Here is a 16218-nt window from a genome sequence, read left to right on the forward strand (position 1 = left end):
TCTATCTAACATCAGAATACGGGGTTAAACTTTTCACATCCTTCCAATAGAATGTCATGCGTGTAGAATATTCAGTGTTTTGATGGTGCAAATTGTCACCGGTGGAAAGTTTGAACTCTGCCTAGCAGAACAACCACGGCACACAACTCCCATCCAGAGACCGTACTTCAATAGAAACCATTCACTGTATTCTGTGAATACCTCAGCAAGCATATTACTGTTTAATTGTAAATGCTATGTAGATAGATAGATAGATAGATAGATAGATAGATAGATAGATAGATAGGTAGGTAGGTAGGTAGGTAGGTAGATAGATAGATAGATAGAAAGAAAACAAAACCACAACTGTTTGATACTCAGCGAATCTGAATTGCAGAACTGACACTGTGTAAGATGGAGAGAGTAAAAAGCTGTGAACTGACTTAGAATTTTACATTCATCAAACCCATGTTGCTGAAGCGCACTTGTTCCTGTTCATTGTTTTATTTGTTGTATTTTCTATCGCATGCAATAAGTAAACGACAAAAAAGAATACGAAAAGAGAAGGACACCACCATATCATTCTTTTTTATCTGAAGGATGTCTCCGTACCACAAGATAAGATATTGTATTTTCAGTTCAAATGTCAAGTTCAATAGTGTGTTCTATAGATGTACAAACTGTCTGGCTAATTCTGTTCTGTATAGTCGTGATCACAAACAGGGGTTTATCTTGTACTGTATATCTACTCACTGGACAATCATAACGGAGTGATTAAGAGACTGTAAAGAAAATGATATTTAATCTGTTGGGAACAAGAAACTGAACCCTTGGTGCTGGGTCCAATTCTTGCTGGAGCTGGAAGCAGGAGTGAGAGAAATATTTTCCAGGAGAAACTGCTGATTGACTCATACGTACATACGTATCTGGACAAATCTCTTTTTAATCTCAATAGAATTACTTGTATGGACAAAAATATTATAATATATATATATATATATATATATATATATATATATATATATATATATATATATATATATATATATATATATATATATATATATATATATAATTAAAAAATAAACAATGTGACAAGAATATCCGTTGAAGACCAAAAAGGTCATTCGAGCCAGTGGGAAAGTCACTCTTTACTTTTGACTCACTGCAGAATTTTCTGATTCCCACAAAAAATATAATTTTGTTGAAAATGAGATGTGACTAAATAATGCAATGTGACTATGTGCCAATTCAAAGTTTTAAAAACAAAAGCACTCATAGTATTGAAGATTTGTTTAGTGTGATTTTTCCGTACTGCACCTGGCGATATTTCCCTTTATTTCCAGACACAGTGAGATACAATTTGATCAGGAAAGACAAAAGTAAAGTTGCCATGTCAACTCTAGTCCAGGATCCGTTTATCCTCCTCAAACTTCAGTCCTCCGCAGCTCATTGGGAATACATCAAACCACAAATCTATAACTTTCCCAATGTACAACAGGGTTAGGGTTAGGGTTAGCTCTAAGCCTAACGCTAACCCTACCCTACAACGCAACTTCACCCTATAATGAAGAACAACGATAGGATTTACTTTTTTCCAAAGGTGTACAGTATGGAAAAACACTAAACACACTTTAAAATATATGAAAGAACAGAGAAAAAAAATTGAAAAGTTGAAGACACAGTGTAACTGTCTATTTAAAAGAAGCTCCATGTTTAAAAAAAAATAAAAAATAAAAAAAATAGCTAGGACTTAACAGATTTGAATCACTTTTGTATTTTTGTATAAACCTGTAAATATGTTTTTAAAGAAAAAAAATGTTGCAAATTCTTTCTTTTGTAAAAAAAAAACCCCAACAACAACAAAAAAAGACAAAAAAGACAATGTTTTTTCAAAGTTTACATGATTAATTCCAAGCCTTTGTATATTTTTGAGCTGTGCAACACCTTCGGTCTTGTATTTATTTTTGGGGGGTACAACATTGTGAAGATTCCATTATTCTATATCTTATTCATTTTGACAGCTCATCAGGCTGCTTAGTAACTGTGCATAGAAAAAGCCAATAAATGTGATTGCGTTGAAATGGAATGCTTTGTGTCTGCCTGGTCATTTACTCATTTACTCTCAATTAAGTTATTATTATTATTATTATATATTATTATTATTTCCACTAGATGGAGATGTTTTGCTGTCAGTTACCACCGAAGGTAAGTAAGTACAATGACCCTATAGTGAGAGATATCGGATGAGCCCTGAAAAGGGCAGGTTTTGGCAGATGAATTCATGTCTCCCTGTTTTACCTTGACAATTATCATATATCCAGCAACTACTCTACAGCATGATAGGCCTACAGCCTACTTCCTAGGATGCTTTAACTCTGAAACAAATGTTTTATAGCATCTTTAAATGACTTTGCCTGCAACTCAAGCTGCCAAGCCTGTTGCCGTATAAAAGTACTAACGTTAATCAATATACTTGCACTCAATCTCAGCTTGTGAAATAAGGTTCTGTATTTAACACTGGCTGAATACATGAATTATTTATTTTAGTTCAGATTTACTTCAAGGGACAGATACAGAATACATAGACTGATGAACAATGACACTGAACACATGTTCAAAGTATCATGGTGCTGAAAGCAGCTGCTATAGTTTGCAGCACCTGTACATACAGCCTGGGGGCCAGAACCGACCCGCCAAATGGTCCAATCCGGCCCACAGGATCACTTTGCAAATTGTAAAAACCACACCACACAAAGTGGTAGAACCTCAGAGAAGAGGAAATGGCTGCAGTTAATAAGGTACATTACAATTCTGGGAAAATACGTAGAAAAACAAAGTTTGGCGCTAAGTCTAAACAGATTATCTATAAAAGTTACGTTAAGTTAAAAAAATATTTATAAAAATATATCTAAAAAGATTCACGGGTTCCGCCCTAGTTGTTTTGAATGAGGTGAATGAGGAGCGGTGCCGCTTGGCCCCGGACTCCCGGAGGTGATGCGGGGTGAACGTCTGTCATCAGTCTTAACAACCGAATAGTCCACTTCCACTTGTTTTCATATTGTAGCTTTAAACTTTGATCTGTGACTGTTGAAGTAGGTCTGACATGAAGGAGATAAGAGAGGAATATGAGTGTGTGATTTGAAAAAGAAAGTTGCGCTTCACAATTAGGGAGTTCTTTACCAGACTTAAGAGCCTGAAAATCTTCAGTAAATATCCTGCACTTTTTTTTTTAATGATTTTTCGGGGGGCATTTCTGCCTTTATTTAGAGAGGGGACAGTAGGCAAACAGGAAAGGTGAGCAGTCAAATCACCTGGCCTAATGGACAAGGTGTATGGTTTTGGATCAGATTGTAAACTTTTTAGTTCAGCAATTCCAGACTTTAAAAGTAGAGTAAAAGTAAAAAGTTGTCAGAAAAATAAATACTCAGTAAAGTACAGATACCTGAAAATCCTACTCAAGTACAGTAACAAAGTATTTGTACTTAGTTACTTCCCATCTCTGACCAGGTAATACCAGGTACCATAGAATCAGTTACTTAGCCTTGTGCTCGACCATTAAGCCATCAATGAGTGATCCAACATGATAAGATCCATAACACAAAGCCACAATTTTCTTCAAGAAAAACATGGTAGTAATGAAAGTAAGTATTTGGCACACATACTCCTATCAGAAACGAGTGGTCAATGTTCATCATTTCATACATACATTTACTTATATAAAAGAAAGCGGGTTGCAACAGTATCATGAATATATTTATTCTTCCTTTTTAACAAAGTATAAGTGAAGGAATTACATGGCACACATTAGCATAATACAACCACATATAAAAACTATAAAAAAAAGAAAGAAAGAAAAAAACATCTCTAGCAAAACAAAAAGTAAGAGTGGTACAGAAACGGGAAACAAATCACAACAGACACAAATAATGATAATGTTCATCTCTTCGAACGGTCATGTTAGGTGTGATGTCAAACAAAACTGAGAATGTTCAAATAATACTTCCGCCACCCTTCATTCCATCAGTTTTCAAATAAAACTTCTGTCTTCAAACTAAACAGCAGAAATGTGTTTGGGAAAAAATAGCTCCGGTCCAAATCATCACGATAGAAGACAACAAACTACATCACTGAATCACCATCCAGCCCCGACATAAAGCAGAAGATATAAAGCAGAAGACATAAAGCAGGAGATAATGTATAAAGCAGAAGTAGAAATAAGCACCTCGTGGTTGTTTGCCTCCATCAACAGGTGAAGTTGCATCTACATCCATGTCTGTCCAGACTCATAAGCACAAATACCTTGAAGCCCACGGTGGAGTGGTGTGGCCATTCAGCCTCATGACACTTTAGACAATGTTTGGGGGAACCTCAACAGAGTAAATGGTCCTACTCACCCCTCGAACCCAGACTATCTACGACCTTCCTATCCCTAGCTACGGCTCCTTTCCCCTAACCCCCTAGAAATTCACTCAAGGCGTTCCTGAGATATTGCATTATCGAGCATGGAACAGGCGGTCGTGAGGTCACAGTGACCATGAACTTTGACCACCATCAGTTCATCTTTGAGTCCAAGTGGACAATTGAGCCAAATTTGAAGAAATTCCCTCAAGGCATTTGTGAGGTATCGCGTTAACGAGCATGGGACAGACGGACATACAGACGGATGGGCAACCCGGAAACATACAGTAATGCCTCTAGCCAGGGCTATTGCCGGTGGAGGCACGAAAAGCAATATTAACATTATTAACAATATTAACAAATTCTGCAACTTGGGCAACTCTGCAACTTAGGCAACTCTGGCAACACAGCAGTTTGGGGGCCCTCACTTGAAAACGACAGTATCCAACATGGCAGCTAGGCACTGAACGATGTTAGATGTCATCAGGACGTCGACATGCTCCTCCAGGTGCCTCTTTGGATCCTGCAGGAGCGACAGAGGAGCACAAGTTTAGAGAGAGAAAAGGACAACAAGGAAAAAGCCAGTATGGGCTGTGATTTGTGCTCAACATATTTCACGTTTTTACTTGTCTCTTCACAAACTTCCTTCTACAAACATAGTCAACTGTTAAAAAAAACCGCCCTGATCTACAGATCCTCTACTCTCTGCACACGCTGGCCTTCTGTCTTGATAGATCATCACCACCAACATGAGTCACAAACATTGGCCCTGGAATTAACATTTTAAAAGTCAGGATACATGAACATTTTGCTGCAACTTGAAATGTCATTGTTACCTGTTTTCCAACATTCTTGATGGCCAACTGCTCTGGGGTCATTTTATCCTCTTCCTCGACAGCCTGGGTGGAAAGACACCAGTATTTCATTATTAGATGCTCGGGAGAGCCGGGCTGTGTGTGCATGTCTTCACTGGTGTGTAAATCTGGTTGGAAAAGTCTAAAATCCCTCAAGTCCAGCAGGTTTACCTTATTGTAGTTCTTAGCCAGCTCCAGCATTTCCTTGACAATGGTCTCATTGTGCTTGCAGTGCACGCTGTAGTCCTGCAGGGTCAAGCCCTCCATCCAGCTGCTCTTATGCAGGTTCAGCAGCATCTAATGATGAAAGTCATGTTTCACATGTTCAGCTGAACACATCAGAGAGAAACCATATGTATGTTCAGCTGAACACATCGGAGAGAAACCATATGTTTGGTGTGTGATCCAAACCTTTTGCTCCAGCTCGTTCTTCCTGTAGTTGATGGTGATGGAATAGTAATGTCTGTTGAGTCCATGAATTAGAGCCTGAAAACATCAAAACCCAGAGTTAAGATCAGTCAACTTGATATACAGCCTTTGCATTCGGCTCACCATCATCTGATCTGGGTAAATAGCATCAGAGAGGTTAAATAACAACATAAGGCTACTGGTTCAAAACGGACACACACACGCGCACGCACGCACGCACGCACGCACGCACGCACGCACACACACACACACACACACACACACACACACACACACACACACACACACACACACACACACACACACACACACACACACACACACACACACACACACACACACACACACACACACACACACAAGCTGTGAAAAAGAGGACCCCTTTGGAAATGTTTTTCACTCGTCAAAAGCCTGCCTAACTTTGGAACATTATTTAGCCACCTTCCTGACAAGCTAACATGACATGGTTATTATTTAGCCACCTTCCTGACAAGCTAACATGACATGGTTGGTTGACATGTCATGTTAGCTTCAGGTCTTCATCTGACACCAGAAAACTGAGCCCGCTGCAGCCTCTGAAAGTAGATTTTCAAAATTGTGATATTTCCTGAATATCGCGATATTTCTGAAAATCGGCACAAGCCTACTCCTCAGGCTTAATGTGTATTATGTAAAACTGTTGTCTGTAAAAAATAAATAAATAAATATCTACTGTATCTCTATCGTACCACCAGACAGAGCCCCGTGGACCCCACTATTAAGCCATTTGAAAAGAAATTCACGTGTAACCGAGGTGGTGTCTCCTGAAACAATGTGTTACCTGGATAGAGGGCTTGTTCAGATGACCCAGGTTTGATGTGCTTTGTCTTGGTTCATGGCCCAACACCATCATGTTGGCATTGATCAACCTGAAGGCATCGATTACAACCTGTAGAAGAGCAAGTTGCCTCGCGTTAAATCAGCTTAGCTCCCGAAAGACAAGTTACTTATAATCCACTCAGTATTCAAAATGAATTGTTAATGCATGTAAAAAGATGAGAACTATTGATATATATCTAATAAATCCAAATGATTATTTGCAGCAGCCATACATCCCTACCTTTCCTTTGACACTCTGAATGGGGTCGACCACCACTGCGACCGCTCGCTCTGACAGCGCCTCGAAGCTCTGCTGTGTGTTGATGTCCACCCCCGACAGCCAACAGCCAAAACCAGGGTGACTGTGGTACCAGCCCACCACCATCTCAGGCCTGTTCAGAGGGCAGAGGGGAGGGGCCACAGGAGGCTCCATTACTACAGGCAAAATAGCCTACATTTTCTTATTCAATTCATTCAAAGAATAAGATACCGGTATATCATTTTGAGAGACAAGTCGAGGGCCGCTTAAAATCGTTCTGCGTGCCGCAATTGGCCCCCGGGCCAGACTTTGGACATGCCTGATTTAAGGGATCACACTATTCACCTTATTCTTTGCCCATACAAGGACGCTTCTGCATGACGTCATTTTGTAATCGTCTTTCCGGTTTTAAACACGGAAGTAGAGTACGCCTACCGCAGTCATTTAGACATGCCAAAAAGCTGTTTTCAAGCTAAAAAAAAACGGTTTTAAAGTTTTAATATTTTTCGGGTGAGAACGTAACATATATGTGACCAGTTTATCAGAATAACGCCTATTGGAAATCTTTAACGAGCAGCGAGGACCGGGAGCGCTGACTGTGCTGACACCGGTCGGACTAGCTATCTGTCAAACCCTACTGGCAATGAGAAAACACTGTCGACGTGCTTTTGTAACTAACGTTAAATGCAGACCGGGTACAGCCATCGGCTCCTCGCAGCAGTAACGCTATGAACATGTAAATGAAGTTGGCCGCAGTGTAGCTTAATTCTGAATGCTGCCAAACTTCATTCATTATTATAGTGACGTTTTGTTTTGAAATTGGCCGCCAACTAGCGCTGAACTGGAAGAACAAATACAATTGCGTGTAACGCGGAAGAGAGAAAAAGTGGGCGTGGTGAATAAGGTGAATAGCTCCAATGAGCATCTTTTTGCTATCTGATTTATGACGATAATTTTTTTGGTTCACAAAAGGGCCTCAGAAAAATGCACACGTTTGCATTTCTAAAAAGCTGGATTTTTTTTCTTTCGTTCTTTTTTAACCAAATTATTCATGAATATCAGGAATTTCTTTGTCAAAGTGGGCAAACACTGAACCTAAAGAAATGTTTCAAAAGGTGCATCCCTAGTGATGTGATATGTATGTACCGTAAATTCCGGACTATAAGACGCACCGGTGTATAAGCCGCGGGACCAAAATTGACTATTTTTTTCTTCTATAAGCCGCACCGGACTATAAGCCGCGGGTGTTTTGATGTTTAATTACCATATGAAAGGGTTCGTGCACAGAGAGGAATGTCGGGAAAGAGATCGCTGTTTGGGGAAGCTCCCATTTATTAACATTTCAACAAAACAAAACAAAAGTCAGGTCACTAATCCCCAGACAAAATCACACAACAATAGGCTACCGTATATGTGCAGCAAACCTGTAACCAGAGAAGTCAAGTCACTAATCCTCGTCTTCCTCTTCTTCCTGCGTACTGAAACCACCAAAGTCCTCATCTTCAGTGTCGGAAACGAACAGGTTCAGGGTGGCTTCGTCAACCACTCTCCTCTCTCCTTCAGGTGCCATGGCACGAGTCCGATACCTCACGAGTCCGACACCTCACGAGTCCGAAAAAAGAGGCTAACTTCCCCCAGACCCTAACCCAAAACCTAACCTCTCCCACCCCCACGCCTAAACCTAACATCCCCCAGACCCTAACCCAAAACCTAACCTCTCCCACCCCCACGCCTAAACCTAACCTCCCCCAGACCCTAACCCAAAACCATGAGGTGTCGGACTCGTGAGGTATCGGACTCGTGAGGTATCGGACTAGGGGGCAGTCCCCGTGGCGTCATCCTCTTCATCCCGCAGCAGTCCAGCGTTTTGGAACCCGTTGGTAATTGTGGATGTTTTCACACTCCTATAATATTCCGTGATCTTCCTTTGTGTGAATTCGCCGAAGTTTGTGATTTTCTCCTGATAGTCGGGAGGGAGTTGTTCAGTAGTTCTCCCCCGGACGGACAGTCCCTTTTGCCCAGGTTACGCGCGGCTGCTCTGTTTGATCGGCGGCTGCTCTCTTTTAATGCGAGATTGACTGCTTTCAACTTGAAAGCTGCCTCGTGTGAATTTCTGCGTACCTTCCCCATGGTAAGTGAGAGTGTTGCTTCTACTGCTCGTCTTGTTGTGAATATTCCTTGATCTTCCTTTGTGTGAATTCGCCGAAGTTTGTGATTTTCTCCTGGTAGTCGGGGGAGGGAGTTGTTGCCCGAGTGGCCGTTTGCTTACCGTAATTACCATATGTAAGTGGTCACGCACAGAGGGGATTGTCGGGAAGAGATGGCTGTTTGAGGAAGCTCCCATTTACCGTATTACAACATTTCAACAAAACAACATAACACAACACCACCGTTGTTTATTTTTACAGTGCACACAGTGTCCGCGGTGTGGTGAAAAGAGGGCAAGAGAGGAAATTAAAACAGAAGTGGATTTATAGTTAGAAAGAGTGCTAAAAAAGAGAGATTTTTTTTTTTTTTTTTTTTTTTTCTGAAAAAATCCATAGATAAGACGCACCGTTATATAAGCCGCAGGGGCCAAAAAACGGGAAAAAAGCCGCGGCTTATAGTCCGGAATTTACGGTATATGTATATGTATATGTATATGTATAAGTATATGTATGTATGTATATGTATATATATGTATATGTATGTCAAGTCAAGTCAAGTCAAATTTTATTTATATAGCACCTTTCATACACAAAGGCAATTCAAGGTGCTTTACAAAAAAATAATCGAAAAAACAAGCAGCAAAGCAATGCACATATAAAAAACACATAAAAAACACAGCCGACAGTTTTAGTTAAAATATATACTCAAATTAACAAACATGAAACATTATTTCTGTTTTAAATAAGTTACAAGGCACTCTTCAGTATTATTATTACATGTACAGTCCATTTGTTGGAAATGTACAGGAAAAATCTTTTTAAAATTACAGGCCGAGAGAGGCAGTAGTTTAGTAGCAGTTAAAAGCAAGAGTAAACATAAAGGTCTTTAGCTTGGATTTAAAAATAGGCAGAGTATACCGGTATGTACCGGTATATGTATATGTATAAGCGTTTTACCTGCCAGTCTGCTTCAGCATGTCCAACATCCTGGCCTGGAACACTGGGTCCACCGCCTCAACACTCACACCCTGTTGGGTAGAGAATTGTCAACAACTACAAGCAAATCCCAATGTTGTAATACACAGTTTCTTTTAAAACTACCAACTACATCAGAATACCTTAACTGTTGTTAACCCAACTTTGAATACCTTAACTATTAACTACATAGGTGGCTAGTAGTTTGAAATGTCCACAGTGGCGCATAATGTTGATATGAGAAAGATACATACTGTTCCTGACTGGGGCATGGCAAACACATCGATCACTCGCACTGTGTAGTCGTCAACGAACTCTCCCAACATCAAACCCATCACCTCCATTGGCACACCGGCACGCCCATGCTTCAGCATCTAACATGGATCAAATACATACATGGAGTCATGTGACAGGATAGCAGCTGACAATGCTCAAATGAATATTGGAGTCATGTGACAGGATAGCAACTGACAATGCTCAAATAAATATAACTTATTTTTTCACCGTGCAGTTGTAATGTGCTTACGGTACCTTGAGAAGAGCCAAAGAGGAAATGTAGACCTGCTCTGCTGTGTCCACAGCAGGGGCGTCTGTAGGGGGGCCCTGGGAGTCAAACCAAGCACAGTAGCTGTTCAATTAATTAATGATTAATTATTTGATTGAATATTTTTTATTTTTGTGTCATGCACCTTTTGCGGGGCCCAGCCCTCATTGGCTTACAAGACACACAAAATACACAATACAACATAAACCAATGCTATTATAGTGGTACAACTAAATCACAAGTCAACATATTCCAGAAACACTTTCTAAACAAAACGTTCTGCCTTTGCTCCCACAGGCCTGGCAGATCAAATGTTCTGTGAAGAAGGTTCCTTTCTTAAAACACAACTCAACTTAACACACAACTCAAACTCACAAAGTTTCTCATAATCATCCAACTCAAAAAAGTCAACATAAATAGAGGACATTTTATGTGAGGATATGGTCGTTTAAAGAAGAGAGGGGAAACATGATGACACAAAGAGGTAACGTTAGCATTATCTATTGACTATAAAATCAAAACACTGGGAAAAACCAACAGTCTCACTCTCAATCAAACCTACCTGACCAAGCCCAGGCATCCCGCCTCCAAGCCTCAGCAGCCGTTCCATATCTGTGAAGCACACGCACGCACGCACGCACGCACGCACACACACACACACACGCACGCACGCACGCACGCACACACGCACACACACACACACACACACACGCACGCACGCACACACACAATTATATGTCACTTTATGTCACTTTAAATTACTTTTTTTTTACTTTACACTTTGTAATTTGAGATTGGTTTTCTGTTTTGCTCCATCTTCTGCTGTTGATGTGACCGCTGCACTGCATATTTGCACTAAATCAAATTCATCATTTGTAATCTAATTACTATAATACTCACTATGACTATTAAAATTAATCTTGATCTTGAATCTAATTTCTGGTTCAACGTATCCTTTATCCGTTATAGCTGCAATGCAACGTTGGCGTTAGTGGGTTAAAAAAACGTTTTGTTAACCAAATTAGCTAACCCTAGAAGCAATGACTTGCTGTTAGCTTGCTCATGGTAGCCTTCGTCAGCTAGCATAAGAAAATGAACAAACATTGATTCCGTTTCGCAGTGTTTTCCTGTTAAACTCAGTTCAGTTACCTGTTATCAAATCTTTCAGATCGTGTCGTGAGAACAGTCAGATAGTATCGAGCGTTATCTGAATCCTGTCTGGCGTCTAATCCTGCTGGATGTAAAAGAAATGTCTGAACTCGACTGAATCAGAAATTCTGTCGCTCTCTGAACAATATCTTCTGTCGCACTGACATGACGTGTTTCGTTCCAGCTCCTCTGGCATTTGCACATTTCTGACACTGGAGGGCGCCACAATCATTATATTTGGTTAATGCAGCAGAACGCATAGGGCTAGAATTATTATAAAACAATGTATCTCGAGCCAGAACCACACTACAGACAACATTTCCTGAATTTGATAAGAATTACGTTTTTTTACTTTATTATTTGGCTATTATTACACTGGTTCTGCTACATAGTGGCTATCAGGAACTGAAATTGGGACAGTGTGGGGACATTTCTAAATAGCTACAACATATTATTTGAAGAAAATAAACTGTAGCCTACCTTAACTTTAATTCTAATGTAGCATACTTTCTACTCCTCATCCTGGAAACCTGGAACCTGGAAAAGATCAAACCCAAAGCTTCTCTTTTCATGCCTGAGAGTGCTGTGACTTTCAGTTTGAAGCTTGTGTCAATCTTATCCATAGCCTACATGATTTTGATAGCCATTAAACTAAATAGCTTACTTTTTGTAAGTAATACTCTCAAAATAAGGAAATATGAGTGCTTCACAATTGGTTATATTTCTACATGCAGCCATCAAGAACTGGTATTTGTGTTCTCATTTAAAAAAAAATCAAACCTTTATTTGCTACATAATTAAACATGCTTTCATTTTGAAAATATCAGAATGGAAGTGGTTCATTGTGCCTTTCTGAGCAGATTGGCCAATGCGATTAATATAACCCGTAACTGGAATGTTGATCTCCAGATTTTGAGATGATTACATTTTTAATTGAATTGTAGAACTTTCCCTTATCAGTGCATTTCAAATAATAGCCTATTGCTGTAGCCTATATGTGAGCTAACCAGCTACACCGCAACATCCCCGGCTCTTCACCTGCTCTGTGGTTTAAAGATTTGTATATATTGACATACATTCTTGAACCAAAGCTCAGACAGAAAATTACAGAGTGAAAGAAAATAGTGTCAATCAAAAAAATTATGTGAAGCAGCATTCTGCTATGATTGTGTCTTTCTTCTTAACCCATTGATACCTGATGCAGCATTTGTGTGTGTATCCCTTTAAGACCGCGAACCGCGTTAACTCACACAAATGAGGGATATACACGCAAATGCTGCATCAGGTTAATGAGGAAACAATACATGTCATTCATGATGCAGACAGCTAAGTAGGAGTCTACTGGGAGATGACCTGCTGGTGAGGCATTTGTGCTGGCTGATCTTCCCAACAATGACTCCTATTGGATTGTTTGTACTGGCTGATCTTCTTAACAATGACTCCTATTGGACTGTCACTCTCCTAAAGTAAGACATCCATGAGCCTGACACCCCCCCACACACACAGCTTTTGTATGCTTTTCCCATATGGATTGCTTTTAAACTACTTCTACTACTTTACTTCTTCTTCTACTGCTTTTGATGTTGTTTCCCCATTTTTTGTTTGAATGTACCCTTTGCCCCCAATTTCCCATCAAAGCGCATTTTGCCTAATGTAAATCAAAAAGATTGTAAATAAGAATGAGTTCTTAATTGACCCTGCCTGGTTAAATGAAATGTAAATAAATAATGAGGGGGGTGGCCTGGGGTTCTCAAACACTAAGATGATGTAAACAAATGTTTAATTGTGTGAATGCATATCAAACATATTTAACAAACATCTTTGTTGAACGTACAGTAAAAAGTCTCTTATATATACACACGTAAGTAATGCTGTGGAGCGATTGATGACGAGGCATAAAAAATAGACATAGTTGATGTTCAGTCACTCTATATTATCGTCACGGGCATGAACTGCTAATGATCTTCTAAAAAAACAAACCCTACTAAAACCTGAGTTTCACATTAAAGCAAGTTTCAAGTATCGACTTTCGTACAACTACAGGAGAGCAGTGGTGTGAAGAGGCAGCTACAAAAGACATGATTTGGTTTGAAAATGGTTCTGAAATGTTCAGAAAATGAGTACTTCTGCCATCAGAAACAGATCAATACTTCAAGACTAGAACATGTGAATAAGTATTCTGATACATCATCATCCTGTAGGTAGTTATTTGACGGTGCACACAAAACTATTTCAGGCAGAAAAAAATAGATGACACATACACTTGATACAGTTTGATACACTTTGTTACAAAATGATATAAAAAAAAAAACAATCTTTTGGCTTAATTATATTATACAAAACTTAAGCTTTCAGGAGCACTTCAACGTTCTGTACAGCATTGTAACTTGACAGTTGATGACCTCTATCTTAATATAAACACTTACAGTATTCCAGTCATTGTGTGTGTGTGTGTGTGTGTGTGTGTGTGTGTGTGTGTGTGTGTGTGTGTGTGTGTGTGCGTGTGCGCGCATGTGTGTGTTTGATATTGAGACTGTCAAAGCAGAATACAATCATATCAGTGCTCAATTGAGACCCACAGCTCAAGTCGAAAAACTCTCTTCCAAGAAGTGATTTTTTTTCCCCCACACATCAGAGCACAACAGATGAAAGGTTTGTTCCAAAATAAGATACCCAATATTTCAGTAAACCTGATGCCGAATTTTCTCACAAAAACAATCTCATGGCCTTTGCCAACACGCGTGATGTCTTTGCCAACAGGCGTGATGTGTTTGAGGCCAGTATCATGTTCACCTGACGCTGCCAGATGGATGGGTTTGCTTCACATGGTGGTGGTGTTGTGAACTTGTGAACTCAATACTGCCCCATCTGGCGGAGTCAGGTTAGTATCATGTGTGTTTTTGAAATGTTCACTGATTAAGGGTTACGCCCCGGGACGCAGCTGGTGTTGCTGCAATTTCGGCTCGCCTACCAGATCAATGTGATTGGCTGCCTGTACGCCTGGGCACGTGGGCAAAATGTCCGACAGCTTTACATTAGCTAACGAGCTAAGCTACTGATGTCATCGGATATTTGGGAACATTAAAATAGGAATCATACAAACATTTAATGATCATGATTGAAGTGTTACAGGGCCATTTCTCATAAACACCAGGCTTACTTTTTGAAAATAAATGTTGTGAGAGTTTAACTTTGTCTGGAGTCGTGGGACCCTGAGACGAGCACATCCGGTAGGGCGAGTAGATCCGGTAACCTACACCTGCATCTAGCCGTCTACATGTGCGTGACTGAACTTCTGCGCCTGCTTCAGCGCTGCCGAGACGCAACCCAACCGCTGCCGAGACGCAACCCAACCGCTGCCGAGACGCAACCCAACCGCTGCCGAGACGCAACCCAACCGCAACCCAACCGCTGCCGAGACGCAACCCAACCGCTGCCGAGACGCAACCCAACCGCTGCCGAGACGCAACCCAACCGCTGCGGTCTATTTTTAGCACGCACGCTGCTCACACGGCCTGTGTGTCCCGGGTCACAAGTTGGACCGACTTCCTGCCTGGCTTCACACAGTCGCTCGTGGTTTCGCACAAAAAATAGACCAGATGCTGAAAGTGGTGCGGCCGGTCTGAACGGTCTAATCTGTTAACGAGGGTCTACCTCCCGAAAGGAAACTGGCTGCGCTTCCAGGCGCCTCAGCGTCTGGTGTGTTTGCACCGTTATTCATGTGTGATTGAGGTACTCCAGTCGTTCTGTGTATTCTCACAATGACGCTCAAATGACTTCATACATCCACCAGCTTTTATAAATTAAATTCAAATCCTGTGGCAGAAGCCATCAGTGAGAAAGGTTGTGTTATTGCATTGCTAAAAGCATGCAGGGAGTCGACCGCTGCCAGACAGTACCTGAACTAACTGCTCCAAGCTCGAGCGCTGACTGTGTGTGTGTGTGTGTGTGTGTGCGCGCGTGCGTATGTTTGTGTGTGTGTGTGTGTGTGTGTGTGTGTGTGTATGTGATATAGTTGGGCCAACTATGAACTATGACCTCCTATCAGTGATCATCATGAGGCAAATCTCCACCAATAAAAACCAAAACCAACGATATTTGAAGAAAAGCATTAATTTATGTGCCTCTGCTCACATAACTGATATCTGTTTGAAACGACCTACTATAATGCATAATGATGAATTAATGCCATAAAAATGTCTGCCTAAAAAAGCTGGGTAACCTCTATTCCACAAATGAAATAAAGTGAATTTAGGTTTACCCTGCGCTACATCCCTGTTGTGTGTGTGTGTGTGTTTGTGTGTGTGTGTGTGTGTGTGTGTGTGTGTGTGTGTGTGTGCGTGCGTGTGTGTGTGCATCCTCTATTGCTTGGTCTGTTTCAGCTTCTCGATGTGGTGACACAGCTTGAGGGCGGGGCCTAGCTTCAGCCCCATGTACTTCATGATGATGTCACTCCGCAGCAGCATCAGAGCCTTGCCGTCGATCTCCTGTGGAGAGAGCAGCACGCAGTCAGCAGGGGGCAGCAGATTACAAACACTTCCTCTCCCTATAGGTCCATCCAAATGACACGTCCTCTCCCTATAGGTCCAGCCAAATGCTCTGTCCTCTCCCTATAGGTCCATC

The 16218-nt window shown here is 40.8% G+C and overlaps 2 protein-coding genes across 2 annotated transcripts in view; both read right to left on the reverse strand.

Moving 5' to 3' along the window:
* Positions 1–3401: 3401 nt before the first annotated feature.
* Positions 3402–11726, reverse strand: LOC310791427 (26S proteasome non-ATPase regulatory subunit 14). The gene is made up of 11 exons (XM_083653125.1): positions 11596–11726; positions 11009–11058; positions 10434–10505; positions 10157–10276; positions 9885–9955; positions 6763–6913; positions 6484–6591; positions 5646–5720; positions 5406–5531; positions 5217–5279; positions 3402–4903 (listed from the first exon to the last, which is right to left on the reverse strand). The coding sequence occupies exons 2-11, from the start codon at positions 11054–11056 to the stop codon at positions 4805–4807; spliced, it is 933 nt and encodes a 310-aa protein (XP_083509251.1). The 5' UTR covers positions 11057–11058; positions 11596–11726; the 3' UTR covers positions 3402–4804.
* A 1660-nt stretch (positions 11727–13386) lies between these two features.
* LOC310790975 (polycomb protein SCMH1-like) overlaps positions 13387–16218 on the reverse strand; it is a gene marked incomplete at its 5' end in the record, with an annotated part of 37402 nt that continues 34570 nt past the window's right edge. The window contains one exon of the mRNA XM_083652694.1: positions 13387–16082. Coding sequence (XP_083508820.1) covers positions 15957–16082 — 126 coding nt within the window. The 3' untranslated portion in view covers positions 13387–15956. The remainder of the gene's footprint in view (positions 16083–16218) is intronic.

Source organism: Poromitra crassiceps (assembly GCF_964638095.1).
Source record: "Poromitra crassiceps genome assembly, chromosome: 16".
Lineage (NCBI taxonomy): Eukaryota > Metazoa > Chordata > Actinopteri > Beryciformes > Melamphaidae > Poromitra > Poromitra crassiceps.